We start from the raw sequence: 18,075 nt of genomic DNA on the forward strand, positions 1-18,075 counted from the left end.
AGATTGGGGTACATATACACACTGCTACATATAAAACAGATAACTAATAAGTACCTACAGCACAGGGAACTCTATTCAATGCTCTGTAATGACCTGTATGGGAAAAGAATCTAAGAAAGAGTGGATCTATGTATACGTATAACTGATTCACTTTGCTGCACAGCAGAAACTAACACAACACTGTAAATCAACCATACTCCCAAAAACTTAATTAAAAAAAGAAAAACGGCCTAAAACACTGAATTTCTCAAAACTGATCACAGTATAACTGCTTCACCACCAGCTCCTCTGACACACGTGTTCAGGATCCCACACGTGTGCAAATCAAGGGCACAACAGGACTGCCCTCCAGCCCCAAACTAGGAGAGAGGAGGGGGTGGGCAGGTATGCAGTGAGCCGGAGACAGACGCAACGCGCCTCGAAGCCGGCGTCCGCGAGCCCACCTTTCTGAGCCTGTCACTGAAGGCACAGCGGGCGTGGCCTCCTCCTGTCACGCAGCTCCTTCCGCTGCCCTGTGGTGGCCCTTCGCTGCTTTGGCTGCTGGGCCAAAGTTCCTCGCGCTAGGTTCGTCCTGATTCCCCTCTGGAGAAGGACCTTTCCCGGGAAAATCCTGGAGGCCCCTCCCTGCGTCACAGGGTGGGAACAGGGCCCAAGCTGGGCCAGTGAGACTCTCCCTCCCGGCCGCCTGCCTGGAGCAGGCGGCCAGGAGGCCGGGAGCAGCTGGGGTCACCGCACTCCTGCTCGACAGAAGCCGCCACGAATACCCACAGCGATTCTTGGTTCCTGCACTTCCACAAGTGCCTCGTTTCCTGCCGGCCCCAACCCTAGTTCTTCGGTCTCCTGACCATTTCTAAGAATCCCTAACATCCCTCCAGTGAAGTCCCTTCCGGCTAAATTAACAAGAGTCGGTTTCTGCCGCTTGCAGCAAAGAACCCACACAGGTACATGACCTTGTCTCGGGTGACCGAGACCCGAGATTTTTGAGACCTAACACTAGTAGTGGGAAGGCCGATGGTAGAAACCCAGATGTTTGCTGTCACGCTGTCCTTTCACCAGGCGATCTGGCTCCCTCGTTTGGGGCTTTTCCACTCAGTCTTTGTGTTCTTTGTCACAGATGGGGAAGAGACTGAATGAGAACTTTGGTGAGACCAACATTTTTTTCCTCAACTATATCCAGGATGGAAACTTTCACGTTTTAGAATATTTTTCCCACTGAAAAGAATAGCAAATCAGGCGAAGTCTAGCGGCCCAACATTTATTTAAGCACAGGTTAAGCGTGAGAAATAAAGAACATGGCGAAGCAGATTCCTGAATGAATGAAGCCCAGTTTCCCGAGGATGGCTCTCATTCTTTAAGACTTGCTACCAAACAGTCGAAATGCTCACACACACAACGACCCTAAATTCCCACTCTCACCCACAGGTGACCCTGTGAGTTTTTGTGACCCCCCAGTCCCACCCTTCTCGCACACTCTCCAAAGCAGAAAGTAAAGACCGGGCTGCAATGACTTCCCTTTACAAGTTCCTGCAAGTCCTTGCCCAATCCGTACGTCATAAATTCACAGCAAGAGGACGATGACTTGCCATCGGTGTACCTGGTCCTTATGAGCAAAGGAAATGGAAATTTGGAAATTTAAAAGATTTGTATTTTGAGCTCAAGTTCCTTCAATGCTTTGCATTTATCAGAAATTCACAGTGTGCTGGGTATAGCACACCACGGATCTATAGTGAGACCTTTTCTTCAAGGGACTTACGTTCCGAAAGTATATATATAATCATTAAAGACCAGAGGCCAACGTACGTATGGTGAGTGGAATGCATGCCAATCCCCTTTCACCCGGATTTCACTCACCTCCTTCTAGCAAGGTGTGGTAAAAGAACCCAAGCCAGGCCAATCAGATGCGCCTCCCCTGAGATTTCCCTGTGAGCAGGGGGCCAGGAGGCTGAGAAGGGTTGGGGTAAAAATCTAGCTTTTGTTGGATTGTTTGCAGTAGATAATTTGGGCCCTAGTTTCCAACTCAGCACAACTTCCTAAATGATTTCCCCAGCATCGTGACAGGGAAGGGAGCAGTGTGTGGACCCGAGGAAAGCACACAGACAGCAGCTTATGGGGCCCCGTAACCACACACAGAGCTCCGCCTTCGGAAGTGAGCCGCTGGCACGAGGGCAGCGAGGCTCACTGGGGAGGCGATGCGTGGAAGGCTGCCCAGGTCCCAGTGAGCCCAGGAGGCTGCAGACCCAGGGCTAGTAACAGCAGAGGAGGGACAGAGGGGTTGGCTCAGGTATCTTACGAGGAAGAACGAAATGGGTCAGAGAACTGTAAAGAAAGGAAGTGAGCGTAAGCCATTTTTAAATCACTGGTGGCAACCTGAGCACACACCTAGCACACAGGAAGGCTCGGTCTGAAGGTTGGGACAAACGGACAGGAGGTCCAGAGCCCATCCCCTGAAGGAGGGGCTGACTCTTCTCTCCCTGGACTCTCAGCTCCTAGCCCAGGACCAGGCCCTCAAGAAAGGGGACAAACTTAAGATGGACCAGGTCAAGCACAGCGGTGACAGGGCAGGGAAGCACGTGCAGCCCGAACACAGCATGGTGCCCCCACGTGTGCAGGCTCCAGGGACACAGAGAACCACGGAGAGCTGTCAGGGGCGCACCTTAAAAAGGAATTACACAGGGCACGAAACTCAGTATCCTGTGACAAACCACAATGGACGCGAGTATGAAAAAGAATATATGTGTGCAGCTGACCGTATCATGGTGTGGCTGATTAGTCAATGTCTAAGCTTTTAGAATTTAAAGAACTCCATGATCCAGAAGACCATGCCTGGATTATCAAAGGAACACTCACCCACACACGCCCTCCGCCCTGCCTGGTATTCAATGGAAAATTCCTCTTAGAAAGGGCTCTACTTTTAAAAATAAATTTATTTATTTTATTTTATTTTTACTTTTGGCTGCATTGGGTCTTCGTTGCTGCACATGGGCTTTCTCTAGTTGTGGCGAGCGGGGGCTACTCTTTGTTGCGGTGCGCGGGCTTCTCACTGTGGTGGCTTCTCTTGTTGCGAAGCACGGGCTCTAGGCGTGTGGGCTTCAGTAGTTGTGGCATGTGGGCTCAGCAGTTGTGGCTCACGGGCTCTAGAGCGCAGGCTTAGCGGCCATGGCGCACGGGCCTAGTTGCTCCGCGGCATGTGGGATCTTCCCGGACCAGGGCTCGAACCCGTGTCCCCTGCATTGGCAGGCGGATTCTTAACCACTGGGCCACCACGGGTCCAAAGGCTCTTTAAGGCATATAGAGAACCACAATAAACAAAGGAAACACTGAATTACATGATGCTTCTTATTACTTTTCCTTATGAGCCATATCTTAACTGTAGAAGTAATTAACAGTGAAATCTGTCAGGCGGGTCTCTTAAGTTCATGATTTTATCAACTTCACGTACACACCAGGGTACACACAAATACAGACACTTATCAGCAACAACATACATGGCGCAGTGCTTTTGAGAAATTAAGTACTTTACCAAATGCTGTAAAACGTTAAGACTGAATGATTCAAACACCTACTAGAAGCCCAATCCCTCCAGCTCCATCCTTAGAGCTTGGATCTGATATTTCACCAAGGAGCCAAGGCTCCGAAGTTGGACACGATTGGGCTTAACTGTCACCTCTATCACTTACTAGTCCTGGGGCCTCAGGGTCTACGTCTGCAAAGTGTGATCGTACTTGGTTGAGAGTTTCTGTGAGAAAAATGAGCGTGGAACACGAAGTGCAGCGCCCACCGCTTGTCGGGGGCCTCCTGCTGCTTCCCTACACCACCACCTCCATGTAACCACGTCCCCCAAACCCTCGCAGCACCACTTCCCTCACCAACCCAGAACCCTACTCCAGCACAGACACCCCAACGCCCAGGCTCAGACTTGTCTCTTTCCATCCTGGAAGCTCCCGTCTGGGCCCACCGGCACGTGCACACGCTCCCCTCCAGGGCGCCCTCAGAAGAACTCCCTGCTCTGGGCAGGCAGGTCGCCCACCTGTTACTCGGGCTGTGCCCAGAATATCTTCCGGGCTGCCTGCTAAGTCTTCCAGTTCTTCAGGGGCCCAGCCTGGGTCCTCACGCCCCTGCACCCCTCAACAGGACTCCCCGCGTCCACTCTCTGGCATTAAATCACACGGTCTTAACTTGCTCTGGATTTCACATCTGTTTGTCTACTCAGTGATTTCATAAGTAACTCAAGGAGAGAAATCACATTTTTCTTCCATAGTCTCGGAAATGAGCAAAACAAAAGGCAAGGCATGTGCTAAATATCTAACGCATGCCGGCTCTGTTGAACAATTCTCTATTTCTTTATTTTTAGATTCAATCCAGTTCCTATTAAGTCATCCACACAACTACTAACATACTTCTTTTCCACGTATTGCACTTAAATGACTAACATTTCACATGGTTACCTTTTTCCTTTTTAAAAATTTTTATTGAAATATACTTGATTTACAATGTTGCACTAGTTTCAGGTATACAGTAAATTGACCCATTTATACATATATATATACAAATATATATATATTTTTTACATTCTCTCCCATTATAGGTTATTACAAGATCTTGAATATAGTTCCCTGTGCTATACAGTAGGTCCTTGTTGCCTATCTATCTTATATACAGTAGTGTGTATATTTTAATCCCAAACTCCTAATTTATCCCTCTCCCCTTCCCTTTGGTAACCATAAGTTTGTTCTCTATGTCTGTGAGTCTATTTCTATTTTGTAAATAAGTTCATCTGTATCATTTTTTTAGATTCCATATATATGATATCATATGGTATTTCTCTGTCTGACTTACTTCACTTTGCATGATAATCTCTAGGTCCGTCCACGTTGCTGCAAATGGCACTAATTCGTTCCTTTTTATGGCTGAGTAATATTCCACTGTATACATGTACCACATCTTCTTTGTCCATTCCTTTGTCGATGGACATTTAGGTTGCCCCATGTCTTGCCTATTGTAAATGGTGCTGCAATGAACATTGGGGTGCATGTATCTTTTCAAATTGTTTTTCTCCAGATATAGTCCCAGGAGTGGGATTGCTGGATCATATGGTAGTTCTATTTTTAGATTTTTAAGGAACCTCCATACTGTTCTCCATAGTGGCTGCATCAATTTACATTCCCACCACCAGTGTAGGAGGGTTCCCTTTTCTCCACACCCTCTCCAGCATTTATTATTTGTAGACTTTTTGATGATGACCATTCTGACCAGTGTGAGGTGATACCTCATTGTAATTCTGATTTGCATTTCTCTAATAATTAGTGATGTTAAGCATCTTTTCATGTGCTTCTTGGCCATCCGTATGTCTTCTTTGGAGAGATGTCTATTTAGGTCTTCTGCCCATTTTTTGACTGGGTGGTAGTTACCTATTTCTAACCCAAGAGTAGGAAAGTACCAGCTCCCATGTATGCTTCCTTCAACTACTGATGAGTTCATCAAACCTTTCTTGCCACGAGTACACAGGATGCAGTCCTGCTCTATAGAGAGGAACGTGAGGACAAGAAGTACAAGAGCTCATGAAGTATCTTGGCACGTCAGAAAGAGAATCTAGGAACTCATTCAAGTGCTTCTGACTTGTAGCTCAATGAGCCTGCCAAGCCCTCTACTTTGAAACCCTAGGAGCTTGTCAGGGTGGAAATCCCTCGGAAGACAAGATTGCAACAACTGGGAATGACACTTGCAACATAATGACAAGAGGAGAAAACACGGTCACCTCTATTATGACTTTGCTAAGAAACTTCCCATCTTTATGCTGCTGGTATTGCCCAATACATACTCTAAAAGTCCCTTCGGGACTTCCCTGGTGGCGCAGTGGTTACGAACCCACCTGCCAATGCAGGGGACACGGGTTTGATCCCTGGTCCAGGAAGATCACACGTGCCAAAGAGCAACGAAGCCAGTGCGCCACAACTACTAAGCCTCAGCTCTAGAGCCCACGTGCCACAACTACTGAAGCCCGCGTGCCTAGAGCCCGTGCTCCGCAACTATAGAAGCCACTGCAGTGAGAAGCCCGCACACCGCAACAAAGAGTAGCCCCCGCTTGCCGCAACTAGAGAAAGCCCATGCGCCCATGGCCCATGTGCAGCAACGAAGACCCAACGCAGCCAAAAATAAAAATAAATTAATTAAAAAAATAAACCGATTCTTCGTGAATCCTCAAAGATGCCAGCCCACATGTGGCTCACAGGTAACAGGTGTGCAGACGGACGCTGGTACTCACAGCCAGCTCTACAATCTGCTCACTGATGACAACAGTGCAGATTGAGCAACCAGGATGAGCCACTGGGTGGCCTGTTTCACACACAAAGGGAGCAGGTGATTTATGACTCAGGTTATGGGAAGAACCTCTCTGTTTCTTTTATTTTTCTCTGAAACATTCTGAATTATAAAACATAAGATTCTTGGGTATTATCTGAGTGTCAATTTGCTCATCACTTCCTAGAAGATATTTCTGTCAAGTTCTACAACTTTATTAACCTGAACTTGAGTCAGAGAACGCGACATGACAAAACACCTTTCAAAGAAATCCCCCCGCCCGTTATGTTATAGCCCCACGACTTAACAATAGCAGCTCTTACATGGCTTCAAGTCAAGCCTTGGATTGGTCACAGAGAGAAAATGGACATCAGTGCCCTAAGGGCCACAGTCTCAGCACCTGCTCTTGGTTAAACGTCATCGGATCCCGTTTATTCTTCTTCTACCTCCGTAGGGGCCAACCCCCCTCCATGTCCTTGGAAACGAGGACTTAAGCGACCCGAGCCAGTCCTTAGCCAGTCCACCCACTTCTGGGCGGCCGAGGGCGCCTACAGGACGCAGACACGTGTGGATGGCTGGCCAGTTTTTATTAAAAACCTTCAGTCTCACATCCGCGCAGAGGACAGGAACCTGATTACCACTCGCCGTTCTCCAACACTTCCTCCAGCCTACAAAGTCATCCAGGATACTAAACACTAAATGCTCAGCATGCAGGCTCTCCCGACAGCAGTTACAGAGACAGACAGACAGACAGAAGCTCCCGTGGCGGCAGAGCTGGCTCCGCCTGTGGTTAGTCTGTAGCCCCTGGGGGAGCCCGGCCCCCTCGCCCTCTCTCTGCTCATCCCCACTGTAGACGTCACCTCCTCCAGGAAGCCCCCAGGCTGTCCCGTGCCTCCCTGCCGCCCCCCCACCCGCCCCGCTGTGGGCTCTGCTTTCACTGCGTATGTCTTTAATCACCTGTTGGAGTTCAACCCCCTGAAGGACAGGGGCCATGCCTCCTCTCTGGCTGTTGACAAGGGTCCTTTGTCTTTGATGTCCTGCCGCTCAGCGAGGGTTTGTTTGTATCTACCCTACTTGGGGGTCAGTGGGCTCACTTCATCTGAAAGATCGCAGCCGTTCTTCCTTCAAAGGCTGTTTCTCTTTCCCGCCTTCTGTATGCACGAAAGAACCTTCTCACTCAAGCCTCCAGGTCTCTTACTTGCTCTTCCACATTTTTTCACGGGCCTCTGTCTCTGAGCTACAGTCAAAGCGGTAGTTCTGCATCTAGTCACTCTTTCACAAACGCTAATCCTCTCTGGCTGTATTTAATCTGCTCTGCTCTTTAACCTACCCCCGAGTTTTAATTTCCATGACTGCATTTTTCCATTTTAGCATCTCTCTTCGGCTCTTTTACAAATCTGAATAGTCGTGTGTCATAACAGACGGTCTTTTTAAAGATTCCAATTCCTTCTTTTATCACCATAACCATCTTAAACATACCTACTCAACAGTTACTCTGGACTGTTGGAGGCGGGCTAATGCCCCTGCCTGTACTGGTCACTGACCACGAGCCCATCGTGTTGGAGCTGTTTTGTTTTATGGGCTATATGTGTCTCTCGGAAACAGGCTCCATGTCGGTCTCTAAAGGCTTCCGAGTTGTGATAAGGTAGAGAAGGAGAGCGAATCGATCATTCTGGACCACGGGCACTGTTGAGGGGTCCTGGGAGGTGAGGACGTCAGGACCTGGGGCAGCGGGAGCGGGGAGGGTCCGGCGGGGGGGCAGGGTCCAGAGGAAACCCCTGACCTTCTGTGTGTCTGTGCCTGCGGACTTGTGGACACAGGGCGCAGCCTCGGGGACGCCTTAAACGTCAGGACGGTCACATGCTGAGGAAGGAAAGAGTTTAAAGTCGAGGAGCGGTGCTCAAGGTCAAAAAGGGTCATCAGAACAGTTATGGGAGGATGTGCATGACGTCAAAATACAACGTAGGAAGGCTGGTACACAGATTTTTCTGCAGAGAATGGCAGAGACGTCCAAATATTTTGCATGTAATGAAAAAAATTGGGGAAAACATAAAATTAGCCATGCGCCTGATATTTACAAGATGCAAGAGAAATGATGGCTTTGAGACGTATAATAAGCATTTTATTCTCCTTTAGGTAAAGAAAAAGAACACAAAGGGCCCCAGGTGGCATGTCCAAACAGAGAACTCTTCCCCTTTACGTCTTAAAGGCAGACTCTCCGCCGCGTCTACTTTAGAAGGAGGGTCACGCTCAGGGGCACAGCGTCATCTGCAGGAACACACGCTCCTCCGCCCAGCGCGGGGGGACCGTGCAGCGTCCCTGGGCACCGGGCCAGGTGCTGGACGGAGAGACGCCCGCAGGCCTGGTGGAAGAAAGATGCTGGAGGCATATCCAAGCACCGCGTGCAAAGGGCCTGGGGCAGGTTCAAAGAAGGGGCAACGTTGGGACGGGGCCTACAAAAGGCACTGGGGCTGCTTCAACAGCGCCTGAGGCAGAGGGAGCAACGCACGTGGCAAGGAGGTGAGAGAGAGGGCGGGCCGTTACAGGCTGGCACATGGTGTGGCCGAGCCGCACGGGAGAGCAGGGCTCCACGTGTGCGTGTGTATCTGAAACACATACAGGGGTCAGTTCCAGCCAAGGAGCCTAGACTTCACTCTCTAAAGAAACAGGCCCCTATGAGAGCAGAAGAGTGACCGACAGAAGCCACGTTTGAGAAGGAGCCCTCCATGGCCACGTGCAAGGCTGGAAGGTGGAGGGCAGCTTAGGAGGAGAGGGGTCACCAAGATCTCAGACCGGGGTCGGCGATACCCAGAGATCGGTAGTTTTTTCAGATATTTTTAAAACCCCCACCTGCGGTACGAAACGCGTTTTAACGGCGTAACCCAGGGATACAGGTGCATCCACACGTACAGCCCCCAAGAGCCAGACGGTGCTGAAGGTCCGCGCCCTGCTGTGCACGCCACCCCGCGCCGGGACGTGTTCCGTCTCGCCAGCAGGTCTGCCCCACAGCGCTACGGACCTAAGGCTGCTGCTGACTCCGGCCACCCCAGCGCTGCCCGCGCTGCTAAAGTGATGCCCTTCGGTCGCTGTGACTCGCTGTCCTTGCGTCGGCTCCCTGGCTGCCTGTGCTGCACGGGCAATCAGGTGCTCACGGCACGCGTCCCAGCCAAGCCGTCGGCAGAGCTGCTCTGCTGCGCTGCTGATTTCTGCATGTTTCTGCAGTCTGTTGCTACTCTTAAAAAGAAACGGAAGAGGCTGCCGTATCCAGCCGGTGCCTCGTTTCACAGAGCATTCTGAAGACGCCCAGAGCCCTGGAGCACAGTTTTTGTTAAAAGAAACACTAATACGTGATGTTAATTTTGGTCTCAATGACCCGACCCTACAGAGCTGGAGCGGCCTGGCCGCTCCTCATGAAGCCACCAGGGGAGGGAAAGCAGCCGCCGTTAGCGTTGAATGAATGGGTCCCGCTTCTGTTCCACCACCCCCAGCAGGAGCATCTTGGGAAACTCATTTACAAAGCGCGTGCACGGGTGTCATTGTAACAGCTACCGTCTGTCGGGCGTTCAGTAACGCGCTGGACGCTGTGTTCAACACTGGATGTGCATCATCTCACGGTCTTCAAGCAGACCTCTAACTGCCGTCATTTTCTAGAAAATGAAACTGATGCTTAGACGATTAAAGAATCCTGCGCCAGGCCACGAAGCCACGAGGGGTGAACCACGGGTCAATCTCAGGTTTGCCTGCCTTTAGAAGCCAGACTCTTAACTGCTGGGTTACGTTTTATCTGTTCCTCTAAATACATTTTTCTGAGGCTTAGCGAAGCCAATGGATTTACCTGACGACCAGCGAACAAGTGGTAACACCAAAGCGTCAGTGTCAAGTCGGTCTCCTCCACGACCTCCACTGCCCCGTAACGTAATACCTGCCCCAGCCCCCGTCAGCAGTACCCGCAGGCGGACAAGACACATGAGAAAAGAAGAGAGAAGAAGCTCCTTGAGAGTCACAGGTGCAGAGTGAAGCTGGCTCTCTCACCCTCTCTCTCCTACCTCACCATTTAAAGCCAAAAGGAAAACAGAAGAAAGAATTCGCGTTTAGATGCGGCAGGAAAAGAATGAAACTAAATATGACTTCAGCCTAATTGAAGGCAGCTGTGTAATCCCTACGTTAGAAGGCAAAGAAACAGTTCCAGTGACGGAACAGAGGTAGTATGTGGATTAAACAAGAACACGTGTTTAAATATTTAAAGACCATCAGAACCTTACCACGTGGAAGCCAGTAATAAAAATCAAAATGAGTGAAATAAAGTTGATACAGCTTCCTTTCAGAAGAGACTAGGATAAGGAAACGCACAAAAAGAAACTCTTAGTATCGGAAGCTCCAGATGCAATGCCTCAGTGAGAGAAGAATCTCCACAAGCTGGCCCACCGACGCTGCACAAGTACGCGTTTACATAAGACAGATTTGACAATCCAATCGTGCACAGGCCTAGAGAGCAGATCAGCAATGTAGATCAACTGCTTTTAAACAGTTACTAAAAATCCTTCTCCAAAAACAATTATGAATCTCAAAGCTGGATGAAGTCTGGCATGAACACTAGAAATTATTAACGTCCGAAAAACAGGTTTTCGAAAGCAAATTACAGTAAAGCAATGTATCCCGAGCCCCTCTTCCTCAGCAAGCTGTTATTTCAGCCCTGACTCTGCTCATGTACTTGTTCTTGGGCCTTTGTGTCTTCCTCTGATAACACACTCAAGAATTTAAATAACTGCTAGGCTTTAGGGGCAGTAAATTCAATATAACGCACCCCGCCCCAAACCTCCTAATTTACTTTTCCACAAATATTCGTCAACGGCAATTTTTATTTAAGCTCTGCCACAGAGCAGAGCCCCAGTCTGAGAAGCAGTTTAAATGGAACGCTTACTTCAAAAGCCAAATCCATTAAGATGAACGTGACGAAGTGACACGAGAACTCTGCTAACGCTAACCGGACACATCCTGAATGCAGTACACTTCTGAACACAGTTTATGCCCCTTCACAGTTTCCTCTTAACACCCAAGCCGGCTGCACGGGGCGTGTTCCCACCATCTGACACAATACAGGTTTTCATGGTCAGCAGCTTTCCATCTCTCAGGCTGACTGCATAGTCTACAGAGGTGAGAACAGCTGCAGTGTGAAAACACTACTGCAAGGAAGAGAAGATGAGAGATGACAAGTCTTTAAGAGTTACAAACAGAGGAAACATGGTTTTGTTTTCTTAAATATAAGAATTATAGCGCTAGATGGTCACCATGGAAACCTAATACACAAACCTCTGAACTTGTCAGCCTATGGAAGATATAAAAAGTGTCATGTATGGTTTTGCAGATAATAAGGGCAAGACGGGCTATCAGTCGATAGATGCGTGTCCACAGCGGGGCGGGCACTGAACATATTTCTCTGAGGTCACCGACATGCGGGCCTCTGAGGTGACAGGCAAGGACACAGTGCTCGTGACGGCTACGAAGACAGAATATTAACGGCACTGCTTCCTTCCAGGGCCAGCCTGGGGAGGATGGTGGCCAAGCACAAAGCAGGGCGGGTCAGGATCGTGGTACCAACGACCACACCGGGCGGGCCCGCAGCCTCAGGCCGCCCTCTCCCCATCTCCCTCCCTCCCCGTTCAGGGGGGTGAGCGCATCTGCTTCACCACTGGGCTTTTCTTCCCATTTCACAGCAACACCTCCAGCCTGCCTGGCCTGTGCCTGATGGACGTTTGGTCTTCACAGAGGAGAAGCTCAAGGTCAAAGGCGGCATGCACTGCCGTCTGTCCACCTCTCCAAAAGGATTTGCTGGGCAAGGAGGAAGGTAGCTAACCAAGTTCCAATTTTCCTAATGCGCTGAGAACTTTCCCTATTGCCCAAGATACAGTATGTTTCCAATGTAAAACAGCTATTTTTGCACATCTGTCCAAGAGCAGCTCAACTGAAAACAGGCCTGTCAGATTGACAGCATTTCCATCGCCGCTCAGTTCCTGTCGCGCAGCAGAGAGCGGAGAAGCGCTTAGCAGCAGCCACAAGAAAATCTTGCAGGAAGACTTGCTAATCTCTACACGGTCATTCTCATGCAGCCATCAAAGCGAACTTAATGACACATCAGTTAAAATAAATTACTGTTAGGATCTTGCAAGGAGCGGCTAAGAGGCAAACCATATGTGACATCCTTTCAGCCCTCCCCGTGAAGGCACACAGTTGTCACCATCTGTGCTGACTGCTCTGCCTGCTCCACCCACCCGCCCCCAGCCCCACCCTTCACTCGGGTGGCTCGGGAGGTGACCTCTGTGGGCCCTGGGACCGCGTCTGCATCAGCTACGACCTTGCTCTGTGGCTTCTGGCTGGGCTCAGCCAACGGGGGGCACCGAGAGAGCTCAGACGCTGGAGGAGAGCGAGGTGAGGTCCCCGCCCCTGCCGTGCTCCTGCAGCCAGGCGGGCCCCCGCCGCCTCCCCCACTGCTGCCCGCCCGGTGTGCTCACAGCCTCCAGCTGTTGCTAATCCCCGGGTGGCTCACCAGCCTCGCCGGTTCCTGCAACCCTGCCCGCATCTCCAGCGACAATCCCTCGATCGCACCTGTTGCCAAGCACACCCCTGGCCGCCCCCCCGCCCTGGTCAGCAGCCCGAGGCGACCAGCTGGCATCGCTCACCTGGACCGTGTGGACCAGGTCGGCGGCCAGGCACTGCTTCAGCTTCTCATCGCTGCCGGTCCCGTGAAGCACCAGGTCTGGCATGTACGTGGGGCAGTAACCCGCCAGGAGGGAGCGGCCGAAGTTTCTCACGTTCGGGGTGCTGACGCTCTGAGACCTAAGATGATACCGGCCATCAGAACCCACAGTGAAAACACGCTCCCTTCTTGCACTGCAGCTGGAACAAAGTCCCAGTGGCACAGGTGAGAATAACAGATTCGGGGTGGTTCGGATCACAAGTCCTCCAGGAAGTGGGTCAGTGGTGCAGGAAAAGGAAGGGAGTTGAAGGAAAAAAGGAGTTTTCCTAACGGGGAAGAGCAGGGAAAACTGAGTACTCCGGCGGCTGGCTGCGAGCCTGGGCCTGCACTTCACACAGAGCATCCTCCAGCCACCGTGTGGAGAGAGGAAAGGGGGAGTCTGAGCTTGCCGAGGGGATCCTGGCGAAGCCTGGCTTGAGGAACTCGGCACACCTGCTCAGGGTGCAGCCAGGACCGCGAAAGGCCGGCAGGCATCTCTAGTTACTGCTTCACGGACCAAACCTCAACTGCCGGAGCCTCAGGAAGAGGGGCTTTTCCTGACGCATCAGGCTGCTCTGACCGGCAGGCAGGAGAGACCCGCAGGATGTCACCCACCACCTCCCAGGCTCGGTGTCCGCGGCCACAGATCTGCCGCGGGGACGACGGAAGATGACACCCCTGCTCCCCACTGCCCCCGCGCCCCTTAGCGTCCCCCAGTGTCCCCAAAGCTGCAAAGCCGCCGCCAGCTCCCGGCTCAGAGCTGGGCTGAGGAAGGGCAGGCCGGTCTGGGGACACTAATGCTTGGAGAGAATAATCCTGCCCTGTAGCAGCTCACAGCAGCGGTGCCGGTGGGTGCCGGCTGGACGCACATCGTCTCCCCAGCCCGGCCCGCCGCCGGCCTTACCTGGGCAGCGGCAGCTCCACCTCCGGCGACCCTTCGGGCCGGTCACGCTCACTGTCACCGTCACTGCCGGGACCCAGGTCCGAGGCCGGCGCACACGGGTCGTCGTCACTGTCGCCGAGGGCGCTGTCCGAGCTTTCGTTCCTGGGGAGGCCTCCTTCCCGCCTGAAGCCGGCGTCCTCGCGCGGCACTGCGGCCGCGCACCCGCTCGGCGCAGGCCCGTCTGCGTTCTCCCCGCCCCGACCCCACGGCTTCACCGGCGCGTGCGCGGGGTCGACAGGTGCGCCCCGGGCGTCACGTGCGCCGGGCGTCTCCGCAGCCTCCTTGGCGGCCCCGGTCCTGACGCCGCGGGCCCCCGCAGATGCCTCGGGGGCCCGGGAGCACCTCGGAGCCCGCCAGTCCCGGGCCTCCCGGGCCGCGTCGGGCCCAGCCGGGGGTCGGCGCGCTGGCTCCGCACACCTGCAGGCCCGCAGCCGCTCCTCCATCGCTTTGGTGCGACTTTCAAAGTCCGAGTCCGGAGACACGGAGCTCCCGATGTGGAAGGTGACCTTCTCCCAGGGACGCCCCTCAGGGCACGGCCTGGCCGCCGAGCGGTCGGGCAGCTTCTTGGGCATCTCCCCTCCCGACCCCTCCCCGCCGGCCGGCCCCGCGCACGCACCTGCGCCGCTGGGGAGTCTCGCGGAGCCGCCGCGGGGCGCCTCCTCCGTACTCTCCTCGTCCCCACACGACGCGCCCCGAGGTCTCCGGGTGCCGCGGGCCACGGGGCTCTGCTCCGGCCCCCGGCCTCCTCGTCCGGCGAGGTGGGGACAGAGGTCCCCGGTGTCAGTGTGCGGCGGCAGAAGGGCGGGCTCGCTCCTCACCGTGACCACCACGTACTCGGACTCCTCCACCTCGCCCCTCTCCAGGGCCGTGATGATGCTGCCCCCCGCCAGCGCCTGCTCGTCTGGCCCCCAGGCCCCGCTGCACGTCAGCTGGTTCTCCTGTAGCTCCGAGCACCGCAGGAAGTAGGTCAGCACGTACAGTATGCGCTGCACCAGGTCCTTCTGCTTCCCCAGCACCACCGTGCGGGTCAGTCGCACCGGAGAGCCGATGGCCCCGTAAAGGTCGCCTAGAGGCAAAGTGGACAGAAAGACAAGTCGTCTGGGGGAGCGTGTCAAGGGTACGTCAGCCCGAACAGGAGAGATGCAAATGACTTACTCCCAGGCCAGCATCGCTTCTTCACACGCCTGACTGAGGCACAAAGGTAATTCCTAGAAGGACCACCTTTCAGTTTTCCTCAGCAACGTAAAGTCGGCCTGGAAGGCCTGCCAGGATCAGCCCCGTTCTGGGTGCTCAGGTGCAGTGCCCGTGTGTATCGGGTGCAGTGCACCGACAGTGCAGTGCTGGTGTATACTGGGGGCAGTGCTGGTGTATACTGGGGGCAGCGCGGTGCCAGTGCACAGAGGGTGCAGTGCTGTGTGCACAGTCCCTCGAGGTGCTTGCTGGGCCTTTCCAGGCAGCTCAGTGCGCTGGCTGATCCCATCTCCCCAAGGTAAGGCTAAAGCCAGAGCCCTGAATATGTGACCAAACCAAATAATTTATCTTGGAAACTAGAATGAGGAGATCTTTTTGAAGAATCCCAGGACAATAGGCCCTGGGGTGAAATTCCGGGATCTCTGACCAGAAAGTGCAAGTGAATCAATTCAAAACGCTTAATGAGACGGTCCGCTCAGTACACACAGGCACCAGGAAGAATCAATTTGATTAACAAGAAGAAAATCACCTGCTCAGGAATAATGAGTCTCATTTGTTTCCTATTACTTCACATGAAAGTTCTACTGGAGAAAAATGTCCCATAACTTATATCCTGACACACTGATTAAAAGCCGGCTAATGAAGCATGAACATTTGGCTTAAAGGTGGAAGAAGAAAGGCAAACCTGTCAACGAACCATCAGTGCAGGTTCCTCATCACAAGTGTCTGTCCAGTGCCTATTAAAATTATGGCATGTAATAAAACCTGACGATTACACTTGGTAAGTCGCACCTTCCATATTCTGATCATCATATTATTGACAATTACAACAAAAAGCCAACACTTCCTGACTGTGCAAGCACAGTGCTGAGCGTTTTGCATGGCTTTATCTCATTTACATATCTGTATAAGCAACCCTAAGTCAGAAAGCATTGCAGGAAAAATCAGAATGTTGGAATAAATCAAAATGTGAAAAGATCCTAAATAAAGGAGAAGAGATGCATGGTTAGCAGCTATAAATAAGAACTCAGGAAGTCGGACTCCATCTGGCGGAAGGAGGAGAGGCATCTGTTAGATAAGACTAATCACACTGTTAAGGTTTAAGACTGATGGAAAAGGGACAGCATGCATCAGAGGTGCCCCCTCTAGAGAGGGTTTCCAGGGTAAGCCTCCTGAGAACAGGTAAAGGGCAGGATAGAAGTGATTTCACACAATCCTCTCTATAAAAGGACTAGGTGGGGCTTCCCTGGTGGCGCAGTGGTTGAGAATCTGCCTGCCAGTGCAGGGGACACGGGTTCGAGCCCTGGTCTGGGAGGATCCCACATGCCGCGGAGCAACTAGGCCCGTGAGCCACAACTACTGAGCCTGCGCGTCTGGAGCCTGTGCTCCACAACAAGAGAGGCCGCGATAGTGAGAGGCCCGCGCACCGCGATTTAGAGTGGCCCCCGCTCGCCGCAACTAGAGAAAGTCCTCGCACAGAAACGAAGACCCAACACAGCCAAAAATAAATAAATACATACATACATACATACATACATAAATAAAAGGGCTAGGTGAAGGCTTAGTAGAACGTTATCTCTGAGGCTTTTGCAACTGACTGAGAAACCATGCGAGATTTCAGAAAAACAACTCAGAACTGTAGTCTGATGTCAGCACAAGCACTTTTGTTTGAGTAAACTTTCTTGACTAAGAGCGTGTTACTGTTACTTCCCGTGATCACATCTGCCCATGGCTGCGGGGTTTAAGTGATTTAACACTCTTGTTAAATCAGCCCCAGTGTTAATAAAGAAGATGAGATTTACATACCCAAAATCTGGCAAAAAAAACACTTTGGAAAGTCCACTCAGAATGATAGTTTTTAGCAATGCATTTAACTTTTGGTGTTGTGCATTATAATAACTAAGTCATAAATGGGAAAAAGTAAAAACAAAGAAGGCTATTAAAATACAACTGACAGCAGCTTAACCTGTATGAAGTGGAGAGCTGTGTATGGAAACAGTGCTGCTACTTCAGAGCCGAACTCCACAGAACAACGCATCACTAAGATAACAGACTTAATGGACCTCGACCTTGAAGGCAACTTTTTGAGTCCAGGACTGATGAAGCTACTAATTTTAGAGTGGATGCCTTTGTTTTGCACGGGTATAATTTTACAGAATGAAGGAGAGTGTGCACAACGTGAACAGACCTAACGCTCCGAACTGCACAGTTAGAAACGGCTGCGATGATAAATGTTAGGGTCTGTGGCTTTTTTTAACCATATTACCCCCATATCTCATGACCCCGGGCACAGGGAAAGACAGCTTTATTATCTGTGATACAGTGAGGACGCAGTACCAGGGTTAGAATGAGAGTCTAATTAATTAATACGTGCAGAAAGCACCCAGAACAGTGCTCGGCCCACGGTGGCAGCTTTCACTACTATTACAACACGCTGTTTCCCGAGATTGCCGTGCTTTTCCCCGGTCTGCCGTTATTTTCTGGAAAATGCTGCCCTTATACCGATTCCTCAAGTGTGTCTTCCTTGAAGGCCCCCTCCCCCCATGCCCCCCTCGTGGTGCCTCCCCCGTATCAACATCTGCAATAGCAGTGTCGGTAACAGCGGGCTTCACGTACAAGCAGTGGAACTCCCACGGCAGCCATAAGCCATCACCACCCATGTCACAGATGGAGAAACGGAGGCACAGAGGGTTAGGGCACTTGCCCAGGAGGCTGGGATCTGGTCCAGCCGTCTGCGCATGTCCTCACCCTCTGCACTGCACTGCGTGCCTCGCGGGCTTCTGCTCACCGCAGCAAAGGAGCGATTGGGGCGTTCTGAACACAGCCCTCCTCCTCCACCGGGCAGCAGGCTCCCCAAGGCTGAGCTGCGTGTCACCCGGGCCCTGGGTCCCGCAGAGGGACGGGGCCTGGG

The 18,075-nt window shown here is 52.0% G+C and overlaps 1 protein-coding gene across 5 annotated transcripts in view; it reads right to left on the reverse strand.

Annotated features, from left to right (window-relative positions):
* Window positions 1-18,075, reverse strand: part of FNIP2 (folliculin interacting protein 2) — a 126,458-nt gene that overhangs the window by 12,509 nt on the left and 95,874 nt on the right. For all 5 annotated transcript variants that reach the window (XM_079919712.1, XM_079919709.1, XM_079919711.1 and 2 more), the window contains 2 exons: window positions 13,935-15,039; window positions 12,975-13,131 (listed from right to left, as the gene is read on the reverse strand). In XM_079919712.1, coding sequence (XP_079775838.1) covers window positions 12,975-13,131; window positions 13,935-15,039 — 1,262 coding nt within the window. The remainder of the gene's footprint in view (window positions 1-12,974; window positions 13,132-13,934; window positions 15,040-18,075) is intronic.

The sequence above is a fragment of the Stenella coeruleoalba genome (genome assembly GCF_951394435.1).
Source record: "Stenella coeruleoalba genome assembly, chromosome: 4".
Lineage (NCBI taxonomy): Eukaryota > Metazoa > Chordata > Mammalia > Artiodactyla > Delphinidae > Stenella > Stenella coeruleoalba.